Source organism: Rhipicephalus microplus, chromosome 2 (assembly GCF_043290135.1).
Source record: "Rhipicephalus microplus isolate Deutch F79 chromosome 2, USDA_Rmic, whole genome shotgun sequence".
In the NCBI taxonomy this organism is placed as follows: domain Eukaryota; kingdom Metazoa; phylum Arthropoda; class Arachnida; order Ixodida; family Ixodidae; genus Rhipicephalus; species Rhipicephalus microplus.
In genome coordinates, this window is record NC_134701.1 from 32917312 (window position 1) to 32934141 (window position 16830).

The 16830-nt window shown below is 49.8% G+C and overlaps 1 protein-coding gene across 1 annotated transcript; it reads left to right on the forward strand.

Annotated features, from left to right (window-relative positions):
- Positions 1–12563: 12563 nt before the first annotated feature.
- Positions 12564–16421, forward strand: LOC119169149 (uncharacterized). The gene is made up of 2 exons (XM_037420247.2): positions 12564–12790; positions 14080–16421. The coding sequence occupies exons 1-2, from the start codon at positions 12631–12633 to the stop codon at positions 16365–16367; spliced, it is 2448 nt and encodes an 815-aa protein (XP_037276144.1). The 5' UTR covers positions 12564–12630; the 3' UTR covers positions 16368–16421.
- The last annotated feature ends 409 nt before the right edge of the window (positions 16422–16830 follow it).

A 16830-nucleotide genomic window follows, 5' to 3' on the forward strand; every position in this document is an offset into this window, starting at 1 on the left:
CTCTTCTACGCCCCCCCTCTCTCGCTTTGCAACGTCGGCTGAGGCAGCCTCTGCAAGTGAGTTTCATGATTGAAAAAGAAATGGTGGATCCCACGTACAGTGTGAATCAATAATATGCGAAGCACGGTGAGGAAGGTTGACATATCACTTTAAAATTAGCACATATACCATCTGAGGTGAATGCGAATTATGCCGTATAAGACTTTTTTCATGCCATAATTATCACACTCGCACGTGTCATTCACCTTCGTAGTCTAGTCACGTTACGTGAATCACAATCAGAATCTGCTACTGGAACGCAAATGGTTTCAGATGCCGCAAAGCTGTCCTACAGCAACATATCACATGATTGGAGCCAGAGAAAAGGCTCGACGTAATCGCCATTCAGGAGACACACCTGGAAGAGACCCCAGAACTTATAGGGTACAGAACGCACGATAGCCCATTCTCGGCCCACACAAGTGGGAAAGGCGTGGCAGAAAGAGTGTGCACGCTAATCTGCAAAGGGCTTGCACACACCAAGCACCAGCAATTCCTTGTTGACAGAAGTACAGCGATAGAAATGTGCGTCACAGAGCTCGCCTTCATGCGCAAAGGATGCTCACGAGGCAGAAGGAGAGGAAGGACTTCGACGTCGCTTCTGCAATACGTATACAGCAACCCGAGGCATAGAGGTCAAAAATTCAAAGCCCTAATTGGAAAACTCAAAGCCACCATACTTGCGGCGGGGAAAAAGATGGCTAAAATGGGAGACCCCATAGCGCTGATCTGCGGAGACTTCAACGCCCAGCACGAAGAGCTGTGGTACACGGTCACAACTGCAAAAGGCAGGCACCTACTCGAAGATGCCGCAGAGGGAGGTTTCACTCTACTCACGAATTCAGCGCAACCATCTAAAATAGGCACGTCTACAGCCAGGGATACGAACCCCGATCTCGCCTTGGCGCTGCTTCCCAAAGGGGGCACAGCGAGATGAAGAAACACCGGAATCAATCCAGGAAGTGACCATCACATCCTAGAGATAGAAATCCCGCTAACCCACACCAACGGCAACCCAGGAAAGATCAAGAAATACAGAATAGTGAGCAGGGATGAATTCAGAAAATTCGAGCTAGGAATTCTCACCGACATCGAAGAATGATCCAAGAGACTGCGCGAAGCCATGGACGAAGCAACGAAAGAGATGGAGGCCACCGAGAACGTGAAAACGATAGACTCAAGGCTCGGATATCTCCTAGATGCCAGACGAGCATTAGAGCGAAGATGGCGAGGACAGTGACGTAACAGGAAGCCCCGCAAGAAGATTGCCGAGCTTGGCAGAGAGATCGAGAGGCACAGCAAACATGTGTGTAACGAGCAATGGTTCGCCCTGCGCAATCAGGTCGACAGACAACTCCATCGCAGTGGCCCATGGAAGATCGTCAAACAGCTCATAGACGAAACCAAGAGCAGATAGTTCCAACACACCCGCATGGCGCAGATCCTTCATACCACGGCGCGATGGCTTGGAGAAGAAGAAACGCACAAACAACTCAACGACCGATACTTCCCGAATACCAAGCGGGAGAGTGATCGAAACTCCGAGGGGCAATCTAACGCCCATTTAGACAAAGACATCGAGGAACGAGAAGTCCACCTGGCAACGTGGAACCTCAACGGCAGATCTGCCACCGGGCCGGACAAGATCTCTAGCAAGATGCTCCGCAACCTACGCGATTCATCATTTGTGGTGCTAACGAGATACTTTAACGAGTGCTGGAGAAGCGGCACCCAACCAAAAGCGTAGAGAACATTCAAGACGATTCTCCTGTCCAAACCCAATAAGCCACCGGGCATAGAGGGCCTACGTCCCATCTCGCTCATGTTGTGCGGGGGCAAGGTATTAGAGCACGTCATCAATGCCCTGTGTAACGACTACATGGAGCGACACGGCATCTACCCGGACTCGATGGTCGGATTCTGGGCACACCTGGGTACCCAGGACGCCATGTTGCTGATTGAAAAAAAGACGCTGCACCCCCCGGGTCGGCTGCCTGGGAGAGACAACCGGGCCATTCTGGGCCTGGACCTCCAGGGGGCCTTCGACAATGTGAAACACTGCAATCCTGGAGCAGATCTCTTCCCTGAGCATGGGCGAGAGTCCATGCTCAGGGAAGAGATCGACATAAAACCTCGAACTACGTTCGAGGGTTCATGTCGGACCATACAGCCCAGCAGAAGATGGGCGACAGGAAGCTTAAGGAGAGGCGGCTGGGTAACGTCGGGACCCCACAGGGCTCGGTGATCTCGCCGTTCCTCTTTAACATATAGTAATGATCGAGGTAGTCAAACGCCTCGAAGCACTGAGCCCTGGGTTCCGGCACTGCCTATACGCTGACGACATCACCATTTGGGTCACCGGCGGCAGTGACGAGGAGATCGAGTCAAACCTCCGGAATGTGGTGTGCGCCGTCGAGGCCGCACTCTCGGGCACGGGCCTGCGGTGTTCACCGCAAAAGTCTCAGCTCCTGATCCTGCCACCGCCAGGGCGCTTCCGAAAAGCGGACAGCCAGGCCGCGGCAGAGGACAACGTGGTCCGGACGGGCAACGGGGCGCCTATACCGCACGTCTCCGGGCTTAGAATCCTGAATATGTTCGTGGACGGCACCCAGACGAACACCACGGCGATGAATAACAACGTAACAAAGATCGGGATCGCCAACCGCGTCATGAAGCGGGTGTCGACGAGGTAGCAAGGCATGAACGAAAGGGGGCTCCTGCGGCTGTTGCTGGCCTTCGTCGTCAGCCAGGCAGAATACGCGGGAGCCTTCAACCGCTGGACCAGAGTGGAGGAGGAGAAGATCGAAGCCACCATCAGGATGACCTACAGGAACGCCCTGGGTCTACTTCCAGGCACGAGAACGTCGGCCTCGCTGGATCTGGGCGTGCACAACACACTCTCAGAGATCGGCGAGGCCCAATGAACGGCACAGCTAGCTCGACTAAGCAGCACGAAGACAGTAGAAGCATCCTGAAGAAAGTGGAAACCAACCCGCCCGCTCATGAAGGTGCGGAAGACGACAAACTGGAGAGCCAGGTCCCCCTGTGGGGCGGAGCGGGTAGGGGCATCATAGTGTTTCTGTTTCCAAAGAACGTGAACCCGGAGAAGGACAGAGAAAGACGAAAGGCGAGAGCAGCGGCCCTGGACAAGCAGTACAAGAGTGACGATAACGCCGCGTTCGTCGACGTGGCTACAAAATACATCGAGAAGATGAGTGTACGGGATTGCAGTCATGTGGGCGTCAACGGGTGAGCTGATCAACGCGGGTAAGATTAAAGCGAAGACCTCATGCCAGGCAGAAGAGGCAGCGATTGGTCTGGCGATGGGAGTACTGGGAATTCGGATGATCCTGAGCTACTCCAAATCAGCGGTGAGGAACCACGCCAAAAGCACGGTCTGGAGAGAGGCGGAGCGAATCGTGGGGCTCGCCAGAGCCTCGAAAACCTCTGAAAAGCACCCGACTGGGCCAAGCATCCCCATAATGTTGTGCCCAGCCCACATGGGGGACCTAACGAACGTGGACAACCGTAACGAGGATGCAGACACAGCGGCCTGAGAACTCATCAGGTGCCGGGACGGCAGCGAGAGCACCCTCGCGGATGTCGGCAATGAACAAGACCCCGAACCTCTAGTCGACTATGGCGCGATACTCAGGAGGCACATGGAAGGACGAAGAGAATACCCGGCCCGGCATCGAGAACTTTTCCGAGCGAAGTCGGTGTTGCTTCGTCACCTACAAGTGAAGTGCGCGTTAACCCCGCCCTAGGCGTGCCACGTATGTCCCGAGATGTTCGCAAGCCCGGCGTACAGTATCTGCAAAGAAGAAATGGCGACACTAGGACACATAATGAGGTGTGACAGTGCAGCGATGCCGGACGGTGGTTCGTGCAACGGTGCCGACGGTGATGTGTGCGGCAGGGCTGGGGAATCTCATGGCGGAGTAACTGGAGCCGATGACAGCACCACCCGCCAAGAGCTGCCAGTGCAGATGGAGTGGTGCGTCCGCTCGCTGAACTGCTAATCTAAGAAATGGGCGATCCAGCGTCTCAAGGGGGCCATGGCCAGGCACCCACAAGCGTGGGGCGCGGGAACCCAGGTATCCTCTGTGAGGTCAGGTTCAACCCTCAAGTTCTTGGCTAAGTGTTTCTAGGACTGCATAAACTAGAACATTAGAAGGATAGACCGCACCCTGCGAGGCTCGCACCTACCCCACCCAGGATCCTGTGAATGAAGTCTTTTCTCTCTCTTTTCATGTCACGTGATACCAGATTTGGTATATGTGGAGCTGCGAACGGCCCCTAGCGTGCTAATAGCATAGCATTATAATAGCATAGTCCGTGCACGTGGGTTGGCGTGCAGGCCTGCATAATTGATGACTGCCTCTAGCCAACATCCCCTAGATTGCTCCACCGCAGGCGTGGTATGCCTGGTGAGCCCTGTCTGAAGCAGACCGGGCACGTCGTCCTCAAGCGCGTCAGTCATAGTCGCAGCGTCTTGGAAGCTTGGCCAAGTTGATGGCTGATGGCTTGAACTTCAGCTGCGGGAATGCGAGGACGATGGCAGTCGTTTCTGGCAGGACGTGCAGAACATTGAGGCTGGTCGGCAGTCGCCTTCGCACATCAGGGAGGGTGAAGGTTCCGCAACCGGGAGGTGAATAGCGGGCGTGACAATGCCCATAGTCGTGGTAGCCACCAGGGCATTCGGTGATGTTGCCGTCGTAGAACCTGACGTGTCAGCCATGTTGTGAGCCATGGAGGTCGGCCGAGACGAGCCGGTGGTGAGCATGCCTGCAGCGTCGTCAGCCGAGGACGATGAAAACACAAACCTCGTAGCTGTCTGGTTGCATTCAGCCCAAATGTCGAGAACCTTGGCGGATGGGCAGTCGGGTGCAGGACACGCGTCGCTAGTGGCCAGACGAGAGGTTAAGTCTCGTTTATCGGACGTTGTTGAAGGCGAAAGCTTCGAGGTCGGGAAGTCAACAACGGGCAAAAGGTCACCTGTGCCAGGCTCCGAGGTGGGCGGCAAGGTGGTCGTCATGGGGTCTGGTAGGGCCACGGTGTCGCGTGCCGTCGCTTTCGTGGAAAACGTGCAGATAGCAAGCGTGCCAGACGGACCATCGGCGAAGGACTTCGAAAAAACGCACTTCGTGGTGGACAGATTGTCGGCAGCAGGAACGATTTCAAGAACCTCGTCGGATCTGTGACCGGGTGCGAGAATCACTGCGCTAGTGGCCGGACCAAAGGTGGAGGGAGACGTTGTGGGGGAAGTTAGGCTGCGGTCAGATGAGAGCTTCTGGCCGGAGGGTCCAGCGCACTGCGACGCAGGGAAAACCTGAAAGTCGCGGGTTCCCGGCACCGGTTGGTAGGTGAGGCCGAAGCTGGCAAGCACTGCTAAGCAGAGGTCATCGTAAGGCTGCTGGCTGGAGGTTGAAGTGGCAGAGAGAGGACGCAACTCTACCGGAAGGGCGTCATGAAGAAAGGCGTGCATCAGCGGCTGGTCCGTGGCGCCATTCAACGCGAGAATGGCATCGAGCTGCATGAACCATACTTTGGGGTGGGTCGATTGGAACGGCGGTACTGGCGGGCAGAGTTGCGGGAACATGGCAGTAGGCCGCACGGTTTTTCCGCCAGACACAGGTGCCACCACCACCGACACCATATCGCCTATCTGCCGGCCAGCGCTACGCTTCTAGGAAGACTCACGTCTGGTGCGCTCCTGACCACCTCCCACTGTGATACCACTGGGCGAAGCCGGGAACGCATACCGCCGCTGCCAGTATTGCTAGATGGGACTACGTGGTTAAGACATGAACGCAGCGCGTCCACAGTAGGGTGAAAGTCCACGGGAAATTGCCGGCTATCTCGTTGCAGCGTAGAAGACCACCCGGCGATCTTCCCATTCACTATCAGCCGGCAGCTACAGATCACCGCACCGCAGGCCAGAACTGGGGCCGGCCCCTAGCCCATATCAGTAAAACGAAGGGCAGCAACCAATGGAGGGGCGGTTAAAGTACGACGAACTGCTGAAAATCCTCCACCGCCTATACGGCGACTCCATGACGAAATCTCAAGAACTCGCCGCCACCTGATTGTAGCCCTGGCGTCGAAATTTCTAGTACCAAAGCTGAGCTGACAACACGACATGGAAGCAATGATGAAAACGGACGTAGCCGTGAGCCGACGCCGCAACGTAACAGCGACGCAAGACGATGTACTAGTAACTTTGACATACTATTCAATGGCCACAGCGTCATCGCACTCGTCAACTATTGAGCTGACTGTTCCACATCAGTGGACCATTCGCCACAAAAATGAAGAAGGTCAGGAAAGCTTGGGAGGCTCTGAATTTCGAACCACTTGATGTCATCCAATAAAGGCGGCCAGAGTCTGCACTGCAAGAGTCGCCATAAATAAACATGCTTAAATTGTAAGCATTGTAATACTTCAACATTGCTTCAAGAATGTGATAATTGGAATAGCCCCGCCGCGGTGGTCTAGTGGCTAAGGTACTCGGCTGCTGACCCGCAGGTCGCGGGCTCGATTCCCGGCTGCGGCGGCTGCATTTCCGATGGAGGCGGAAATGTTGTAGGCTCGTGTGCTCAGATTGGGGTGCACGTTAAAGAACCCCAGGTGGTCGAAATTTCCGGAGCCCTCCACTACGGCGTCTCTCATAATCAAATAGTGGCTTTGGGACGTTAAACCTCACAAATCAATCAATCATTAATTGGAATAAGTCAACACGGAGCTGTCATCAACCTCGTGTCTGACCCAATAACACTGACATCAAAAAACACGCTTGCGACCCCCGCCTGCGCCAAGCAATCACGCGTAGAATGTGCTGGAATACAAAGTCACTATTCCATCTTGCTTAAGCGCCATCGTTTCCATCGTTGCCGAAACGCCCGCCGACTTACATGGCGCACTTGAGTGCAACAAGCACGTGTTCCTTACCATCAGATTTGCGTCGTCAGAGGAATTGCTTAGGTGCGGGGAGGGAAAGCAAACGTCATGCTCACGAATATCACCAATGAGTACAAGCTCGTGAGCAATGGTACGATGATCGCCTACGTCGATAAATTTATGGAAGCCACCAATACCTTCGCGCTCGCCTTTTCTACAAAACCTACTCCGAGGAATCAAGCTTTAAATGCTGTTTCCGGCGTTGACCTGCGCTTTCCAAAGTGTAAGCAAGAACAGCTCCAGGCCTTGCTCCTGAAATACGACATCTTTTGTCGTCATCGAAAATTCAGCAGACCCAAGTAGCATATATCACATTAAAACAGAGAAAACTGCGAGACAGATACGTCAGAACCGATACAGTGTTTCGACGTGATAACGCAAGGCCGTAAAGAGGTACGTTGACGGAATGCTACGCAACGACATCATCGAACCATCCGTGGGCATCACCGGGAGTGTTAATGAAGAAGGGTGCAACGTTACACTTCTGCGTTGACTATGGTCACTTTACCGAAGTAACGAAGAAGGACGTGTATTCACGATTAAAGCCTATGGGTGCATTACAAGTGGTTCTTCAAAAACTTCGCAAGTATCACCGAGCCACTCACTAACCTTACCAAGATCGACGAGAAGTGCAAGTAAGAAACATAGCAGGAGAAAGCACTTCAGCGACTAAAGTAACGCCTGCAGGCGCCTCCGTTAGTTGCGCATTTCAAAAAATTTGTCGCGACAGAAATACACAACGATGCAAGCAGCGTAGGACTCGCCGCCAATTTTGTGCAGAGGACTGACGAACTGCAAAGTTTTATTATTTACGCTAGCCAGTCGCTACCCACGACAAAATCCGTTTATTCCACTACAGAAAAACAATACCTTTCCATCATTTGGGCTACGTAAAAATTCACCTCTATATCTACGGCGGGCCCCTGAAAGTTGAGGGCGACGACCACTCTTTGTGTTGGCATGCTATCTGCCTAGCCGCGGTAGTCTAGTGGCTAAGGTACTCGGCTGCTGACGCTAAGGTCGTGGGATCAAATCCCGGCTGCAGCAGCTGCATTTCTGACGAAGGCGTAAATGTTGTAGGCCCATGTGCTCAGATTTGGGTGCACTTTAAAAAGCCCCAGAGGGTAAAAATGTCCGGAGCCCTGCACTACGGCGTCTCTCATAATCATATGGTGGTTTCGGGACGTTAAACTTCGTCACACGTGACAATATCAGTCAACTAGTCAATGAATCACTTGTGCTGCAAAACGGCCTTCTCATGGCCGTCTCACACATTCTTTTGGTGCCTTCAGTTTGGGACCAGAACACGCCCACGCCCTGCTCAACTATGCCACTGCGGAACACCTCGATGTTTCTCGCATGCTCGCGGGGTACAAGAGAGGCCACGTCTTACCCACGACTTACCGCTGACGTCACTCATTACGTGAGAACATTCCGGGAATGTAAGCGACGCAAGACACCGCTCAAAAGGCCTGCAGGACTACTACAGTCCATCAAACCACCTCGCAGAACGTTCCAACAAATCGGTATGGGCTTATTTGTGCAAATCTCGACATCGGCAGTTGGAAACAAATGGATTGTCGTAGCTACCGTCTACCAGATCCGCTACGTTGAGACTAAACCGACGTCCAAATAGAGTGCGCTTGAGGTGGCCAAATTTTTCATGAAAAGCTTTCTCTGGGGTCACGAAGCCATGGCGGTTCTCATGAAAGACGGATGTAGGGCATTTACGGCTACCTAACTTAAGCGATTTTGGCGTACAGTCGGACAAGCCACCACCGCACGATAGCGTACCACTCACAGACTAATGGCTTGACCGAGCGCCTGAACAAGACTATCACCGACATGGTGGCCGTGTACGTCGTCGTTGAGCACAAGACGTGGGATGCTATTCTTCCGTATGTGAAATTCACATAAAACATTGATGCACAAGAAACAATGCACATCATGGCATACAGGTTGGTCTACGGAATGAGCCCGGCTACGACGCTCGACGGCATGTTATCCAACGTACCGATGAGGCAAATTTCGATGTGAGGGACTATTTTCAAGAATCAACACAAGACCAACAGCCGCCGTTATTATCTACGGCGCCACTTCGTGGAATACAAGCCTGGCGACCACGTTTGGGTATGAAAGCCGATACGTCAGCTTGGCCTCAACGAAAAACTTCTGCGATGGTACTTCAGACTATACCGAGTAGTTCGATTTCTCGGCGCACTCGACTATGAGGTTGTGCCAGACGGTATCACAAACACTCAGCGGCGGCGTGCGCGACCAGAAGTCGGTCATGTGCACCTGAAGTCGTTTCATGCGCCTTAAGAAACCTAATGAATCTATTGCTTGTTGTTGTTTGTATATCAATCTGTTTATTGCTTGCACCTATTTATTATTATGCTTTTTTCTTGCTGTAATATTCATATATATTTATTGTTCATTACTTTTCTGCGCTGTTAAGTTAAAAGCATCGGGATGACGCTTTTTTCAGAGGGCGGCAAAGCCACGGGGGTTTCTTATATACACTTATGTTTTATTCGGTTTTCGCCTGCAAAGACTGTCTGGAATTCTCAGAGAAAACTGAGCCTCGTTTTTTCTGAAGGATCATGATTAGTGTAGATCGTTCGGTTAAAATTGCGCGCAAGACGTGAACACTAGAAATAATTGCAGAGTTCGAGCAAAGACCATTATTAAGGCTAGAATATTTTATGGTGCATTTATAAATATCAACACGCTTCGCCTTTTGTCAGCGGATCGATGGCCGACAATCTGTTTACCACCATTGTGCGCGTTTTGCTGTAATCTGTCTTTTGTTTTGCGTGGCCACAAGTTCAGCCCCATAAACAGTTTATCTTAAATATCGAATCCGCTCCCTTCACCCACAACAGGACATCATGAAAATGTGCACCAAATACCATTTGGTGGTCCTTAGAGCTCCATATCTTCTGCGCTTTGTTGTTGTGTTTGGTGCGCAAGTGGAACCAGTTTGTGTTTTGAAAAGTGCGTGAGTGCATAGGTGCGAGAAAGATGTCGACGGTGAGGGAATGGAGGGACGGCAGATAATTTCATGTATTTAGCAAGAAAGATGAAGTTCAGACGGAGTGCATGAGATGACGTCATAAGTTGTGACCAATTAAACTCCCCTACGCTGCTCGAGAAGGAGCCAAAGTAAAGGAGAGACGTGGCTGAGACGGGGAGGGAGAGGAGAGCAGGCTACCAGGGCACGGGAGTGGCGACTGATTCTAGGGCAAAGCCACTATGGCTCCCACCTGCACATGTTCCAGAACGCGAACCATAGGCCGGTGTTGGCCGGGCTGCTCATCGCATGGCGTCGGCCGTCTCCTGTTTCACGTCCAAACGTTGAAAGGGAAACGCCGACCGTGTGCTAACCTCGAGTCCACCAACGCCACATGTCTCCCGAGTTACACCGTGACCCTGTGCATACAACGTTTCCCTTCATCAAGGTCCGCTGGGTGCACGTGTGTCTCAACCGAACGGTGATCAGCTTCTAGCCTTAATAACTTTAGCTTTGTGGCATTTCCTGGCTTTAATAAATTCGAAGCATTTCTTAGCAAACTTAGGCGACTGAGCCTGTCTATCTATCTATCTATCTATCTATCTATCTATCTATCTATCTATCTATCTATCTATCTATCTATCTATCTATCTATCTATCTATCTATCTATCTATCTATCTATCTATCTATCTATCTATCTATCTATCTATCTATCTATCTGTGTATCTATCTATTCATCTATCTATCTATCTATCTATCTATCTATCTATCTGTCTATCTATCTATCTATCTATCTATCTATCTATCTATCTATCTATCTATCTATCTATCTATCTATCTATCTATCTATCTATCTATCTATCTATCTATCTATCTAGCCGCCAACGACTTTTAGCTCTCCTGGCCGTTTCGATAATGGTATCAATACCAAACTTGGTAAGGCATAACATGACAGTATGAAGAACATACTCAACTAATCACGACAATAAAATCAAGACTTGTATGTCATGAATGTCAAAGTTTATATTTATTGGTGCTGCAGCTCTTGCGGTGGTTCTGTTCACATGGCATGTTGCAAAACTGGTATGGTATGACATGATTGCATGTTGAACGCAAGCGACACATCCAAACATGAAAATCATGATACACGTGTCATGTAACAACCTGACTACATGCCATGCTCATGATGCGCTCGCGGCCGTTTCGCTAGCCACACATATACTAAATTTGGTATTACGGTACGTGGATGGATGGTGAAGGTATGTGACTGGTGCAAACACGATAATCATAAGATGCGTGTCATGTAACAAAATGACTACATGCCACAATCATGATGCGCTGGCGGCTGTTTTGCTAGCTTCACTTTTACCGAATTTTGTATTATATGACGTGAACGAATGACGAAGGTGTGATGATAGGGCAAACATGATAATCATGACATGCGTGTCATGTAACAACATGACTACTTGCCGCACTCATGATGTGCTCGCGGCTGCTGCGCCAGCTTCCCATATGCCTAATTTGGTATTACATGACACCAAGGTTTGACGAAGGTATGGGACTGGTGCAAACATAATATTCATGAGGTGCATGCAATGTGAGAACTTGACGACATGCCACAGTCAAGGCGCAATACATTTCGACATGACGCGGTGCGCGTGCTCGCCAGCGTCATTTTGTTGCGTCAAGCCGGTGTTGCCACGCCAGGTGCTGGTCCTGCCATATACTCACAGGCGCGCCGCGCTGCGTTGCATTGACGCATGCACGTTTCAGCGCTTCCGGCATCCCTCTGTCACGAAGAAAGGAGACGCAGTGTAATCCGATTGATTGATATGTGGGGTTTAACGTCCAAAAATCACATATTATTATGAGAGACGCCGTAGTGAAGGGCTCCGGAAATTGAAACCACCTGGGGTTTTTAGCGTGCACCCAAATCTGAGCACACGGGCTTGCAACATTTTCACCTCCATCGGAAACGCAGGGTAGTCTGGGTAACGCATGGGCATAAAGTAATGTTACACTAAGGCATCGGTGCGAAATACAGACTGTGGCATTTCGCGCTGGTTGCCATCGGGCCGCGCCGACAGACGCTGGTCGCGCCAGGCGTCCGACTGTGCTCGCATTTTGCTAACGTAGCTTCGCTGTGCGCAGGCTGCGCACGCGTCAACTCTACTTTGGAGTATAATGGGCCCTTCATGCTGCGCTGGCGGCCGTTTGGCTAGCTCCCTTATAACCGAATTTGGTGTTGCGGGACGTCAATGGGTGACGCAATACATGACTGGTGCAAACAAGATAATTCTGACACGCGTGTCGTGTAAGTAAATGACAACATACCACGCTCATAGCGTTCTAGCGGTCGTTTCGCAAGCTCTAAATATACTAAATTTGATATCACGCGACGTGAATAGATGACGAAGGTAAACGACACATCCAGTAGTGATCCAGCTGCGCCATTTGCGCCAATTTGCTACAATTATACCTTCCTGCGCCTTACTGCGCAAGTGTTGTTTTGTTTGCGCAAAATGCGCCAAGTTGCACGAAAGAACCCGACTTTAGCGGATGTTGATTTTGCAGTTGGCAACAAGTGAATTTTTTTCTAGGTTGGCAACTGTTTACCATGTGCTTTGCAGCTTTGGTATTCGTCGGTGTCGTTCGGGTGTTTTCTGTAGGTTTTCGCGCTCATGCACAGCACGTCGTGTCGTTGCATGTGCGCCATGTGCTTGTGAACAACCAGTCAGCGAATGTTTGTCATCCCCCCGCTGTTGAAATGGACAAAAGTAAGTCGCTTTCTTTTTAAATTTTGTGGCATTTCTTAATAGCGCCCGTGAAATACTTTAGTGAATGCTTAGGCGATCGCGTAGCGCTGCTGGCATTTATTACCGGCCGCACTTTGCTATTGAATCAGTACAGAAGTTGCAACTTGCCTATAGTTCTTCCGATTTCTCGCTACTGATGGTTTTTGTGTTCGGAGTGTCCGAGCGCTGTACGTAGGCTTAGGAATGTGCGCCGTGCCTTGTTTCGTAGTGCGGAATATCCGCATTTGAAACGCGCAATCGCTCGTACGGCATGCAGCAGTTACACCTCCTACATGCTACCGTTCGGAACATATAATAGTGCGAAACGAACGAGCGAGTGACGCGGAATACACAAAGAATTTCTGCAGGCGGGTCGCTCTTGTTGACGTTAGCAGATCGCTAGATGGGCCGTATGTGCTGCCGGCGCGTCACGGATCGGGCGCCCCACCGTGCGAGCTGCTTGTAGAATAGTCGGAAAAGAGTGATTGAGAGTCGACCATGTCAACACAAGCAAGTCAATAAGCACCGTAATGTTACCGCATTAGCAGCCGCCGATCGTTGGGAATCCGCTATTCGTGACGTGCCGTTCCCAATCAGCTTTTTTAAATATTTAATTTAAGGAAAACATTGCTGTCGATTTCTGCTCTGGTCATCGCGCGCCGCGCCGGAAGGAAGCAAACCTCCAACATACATTAGCGCCTTATGCCGCCTTGCCAGCTGGGGCAATGCGTTTGTCTGCGGCCGTCAGACCCACGCGTCATCCGCATGGCAACTTCCTGTAAGTTGGTCGCGAGTTTTAGGTGTGAATGGTCGACAGACAACTGGCATCCCGATTCGCGCCATTTGTCGAGGCTGTACCCAAAATGCTTGCGCAAATATTTGGTGTTGGCGCCTTAGAGTTGGCATTTAGATCTTCCAATGAAGTAAGGTTGGCATTATGTTACGGGCTACCCAAAAAATAAATCTAGTAGTTACGTGCTCTTTTTACTAGCGTGCCTTTGTCGTGGGAAAATTTACAAGAGCGGAACCTTGGGCTAGTTGGTGCGTAGTCACATTTGCAAGTTTTTTATACTGACGCATTGACTAGGCTTGTATTTTGTCATGTTTTTAATCATCCTTTTTTGGGGCATATATATTCTTGCCACTCTGTGATATAAAGTTAGAAGTCAGTGCTCTTTCTGTCTACCCTGTTGCTTTTACCTATATTCACGCTCTGAAAAAAAACTTGGCAAAGTTTACTGTCATAAAGTTCGTTTCGCTCATGTTTTCAGATCGCAACACCAAGTTCAACGCCTCTGTACTCAACGAGGTGGACTCCAATAATGATCCGATCAGTCGGTGGTGCAAGAGTGGAACCCGAAATACAGATGCATTTTGTATTCTTTGCAACTGCACCATTTCTTGCGCACAGCATGGAGCGGCAGCAGTGAAGCGTCATGCTGGGATGAAGAAACATATTGATGCAGCTGCTAGACACAGAGACAAGGACGGGAATCTTCTTCCACCCAAATTGGTGCAAGGCACACTGGACTTCTCCAACGGGTCTGCTAATACATCACTTGAGCACCAAGTCAGCAAGGCAGAAACTACTTTTGCTTTGTCTGTTGTGGCCAAGGGAATTCCTTTTTCATGGGGAGACACGGCAACTTCGATTTATCACTGCATGTTCCCCGACAGTGACATTGCCAAAAAGTTTAGTTGCGGCAGAATAAAGTTGGCCCGCATTGTATCAGATGGACTGGGTCCCTACTTTAAAGGACAAGTGGTGACTGAGCTGTGCCAGCCAAATGTCTTTTTTTCCATTATGATTGATGAGACGCCAAAGCCAGAGCTAAGGGTGCAGCAACTAGATGTGCTGGTACGCTATTTTTCCAGCAGCCAACAGGAAGTTGTTGTTGAACATGTCCAGTCATTTGATCTTGGGCGTGCAACCGCTGAAATAATTGTTGGCTGCATAGAAGAAGCAATAGCAGATCTTCCAAAGCAAGGACTTGTTTGCTTTTTCAGTGATGGCCCTAATGTTATGAAGAGCGTAAGAAACAAGCTTCAGAAGCATGTGGCACCAAGTTTGATTGATATTGGCAACTGCAATCTTCATAAGGTTCACAATGCATTTGGCAGAGGCCTGGATGCATTTGGCTTAGATGTAGAAGAAGTAGTGAGAAATATTTACTACTACTTCAAAGGTGCTGTCCGTGCTGAAGCACTCAGAGAATGCCAGGATACTTTGGGAATCTCTTGTCATGTATTTCTGCGCCACGTTTCTAATCGCTGGCTGACGCTACAAGACTCACTTTGCCGAGTTGAGGAACAGTTTGAAGCGCTTCGCACCTATTTTTTTAAGGGCAATTCATCTCGTCAACGACCTGACACCCAAAGCCTACACAACAAGCTTGTGTCGGCATTTTCTGAGAAACAACTTTTGGCCAAAGTGTTGTTCCTTAAGAACTGTGCGCAGCTTTTCAGTGGATTTCAGCTGCTCTTCCAAAAGCAAGAGCCGTTCTTGCACATACTTCACGTTGAACTTATTGTTCTAGTCCAACGAGTCCTCAGTCGGTTTCTTCGTCATGAAGCCTTTGCAGACAAGACCGCTGAACAACTGAAAAGGCTAGATGTGATGGATGCATCCCTTTGGAAATCAAGGCCGGAAGTTGGTACAGATACTGAAAAATCAATGCTTGAGTGGGACTCTAGTGAGAAGAAGCGGTTTTATCTTGGAGCACGTGCTTTTTACTTGGCCTGTGCCAAGGATCTTCTTCAGAAGCTTCCACTCGACAATAGAGTTCTTCAATCTGCTAGCCTCCTCAATTGGCAGTCAACAAATGTTGAATCGGAAGTGCGAGCACTGAAGTACCTTGTGTCTCAGCTTCCACCGGTAATCAAACATGAAGAAGTTTCCTCAGCCATCGATGAGTGGCATATGTTAAAGTGTGACTCAAACAGTGACCTCCTGGCACTTGGAGGTGAAAGAATTGATGTTCGTTGGGGCAAAATATTTGAACTGAAGTCTCCTGGAGGTCAACCAAAGTATCCATTATTGTCGAGGCTTGTCAAGTGTCTGCTGTGCCTGCCACATGGCAACGCAGACTGCGAACGAGGATTTAGCGAAAATAAGCGCTTTTATGAGAACCGCTACTCATTATGCATTGCAAGCATTAACGGGTTGCGCCAGACAAAGACATACCTCTGCAGGTATGATGGAGATGCCACTAAAGTTCCCTTGTCTACAGAGCTTCTGCAAAGTGTAAGGAGATCTAGAGCCCGATACACAGAGAGAACTGCAAGTGCACAGCAGTCAGAAAGCAGGAAAAGGCTTGGAGACCAAGACACTGGTGCTGATGTCGACGAAAAGCGACTTCGTAAGAACTTGGAAGAAAAGGTCACCTCAAGTAGGGCATTGCTGAAACGAGCAGAAGACATAATTTCTTCTGGTCTGCGTTCTAAGAGCCTGGAACAAGTTGAAGCTGGGCAAACTTTATTAGCTGAAGGCAACTCCGCTTTGAGCCAAACCCTCTCACAGCTGGAAGAACTAAGCAAGAAGGTGAGCAAGAGGACGTAAATGCTGCAACATGCACATCTTTCTTCTGTAAATAAATGAAAGTTCAAAACTCTCCTTACAGTTCGGTTTCTGGGAATTTTCGTCGTAGCTTTTAGTGTACTTTAATAAACTAATGCTACACCTGCACTACCTTCATTTTCAGTAGTGCATTAAATCTGATGGACTGGTCCATTTCTTGGTGGCTTTTAAAATCGGCATGCACGTGACACTCTAATTAATAATTGAGAATTGAGACAAATACGGTTTTATAGAACTGTGGTTGCTATCACAGCTTTAGTTTCAGCAATAATGAGAGATGTATTTTTGTAAAATAAGTTTCTGCTACAATTGCTGCTCCAAAATCGAGTGCCGATACAAAGGTGCTCCAAAAGAGCATTTTCTCTGCTCCAAAAATTGCTCCAAAAGTTGAAGTGGCTGGATCACCACTGCACATCCAAACATGATATTGATGACGCGGAAGTTA

Coding starts and splice junctions, on each gene's coding strand:
- LOC119169149 (XM_037420247.2), top strand. CDS start 12,631: ATGTGCTTTGCAGCTTTGGTATTCGTCGGTGTCGTTCGGGTGTTTTCT. Junction 12,791..14,079: donor CGCTGTTGAAATGGACAAAA/GTAAGTCGCTTT, acceptor TCATGTTTTCAG/ATCGCAACACCAAGTTCAAC.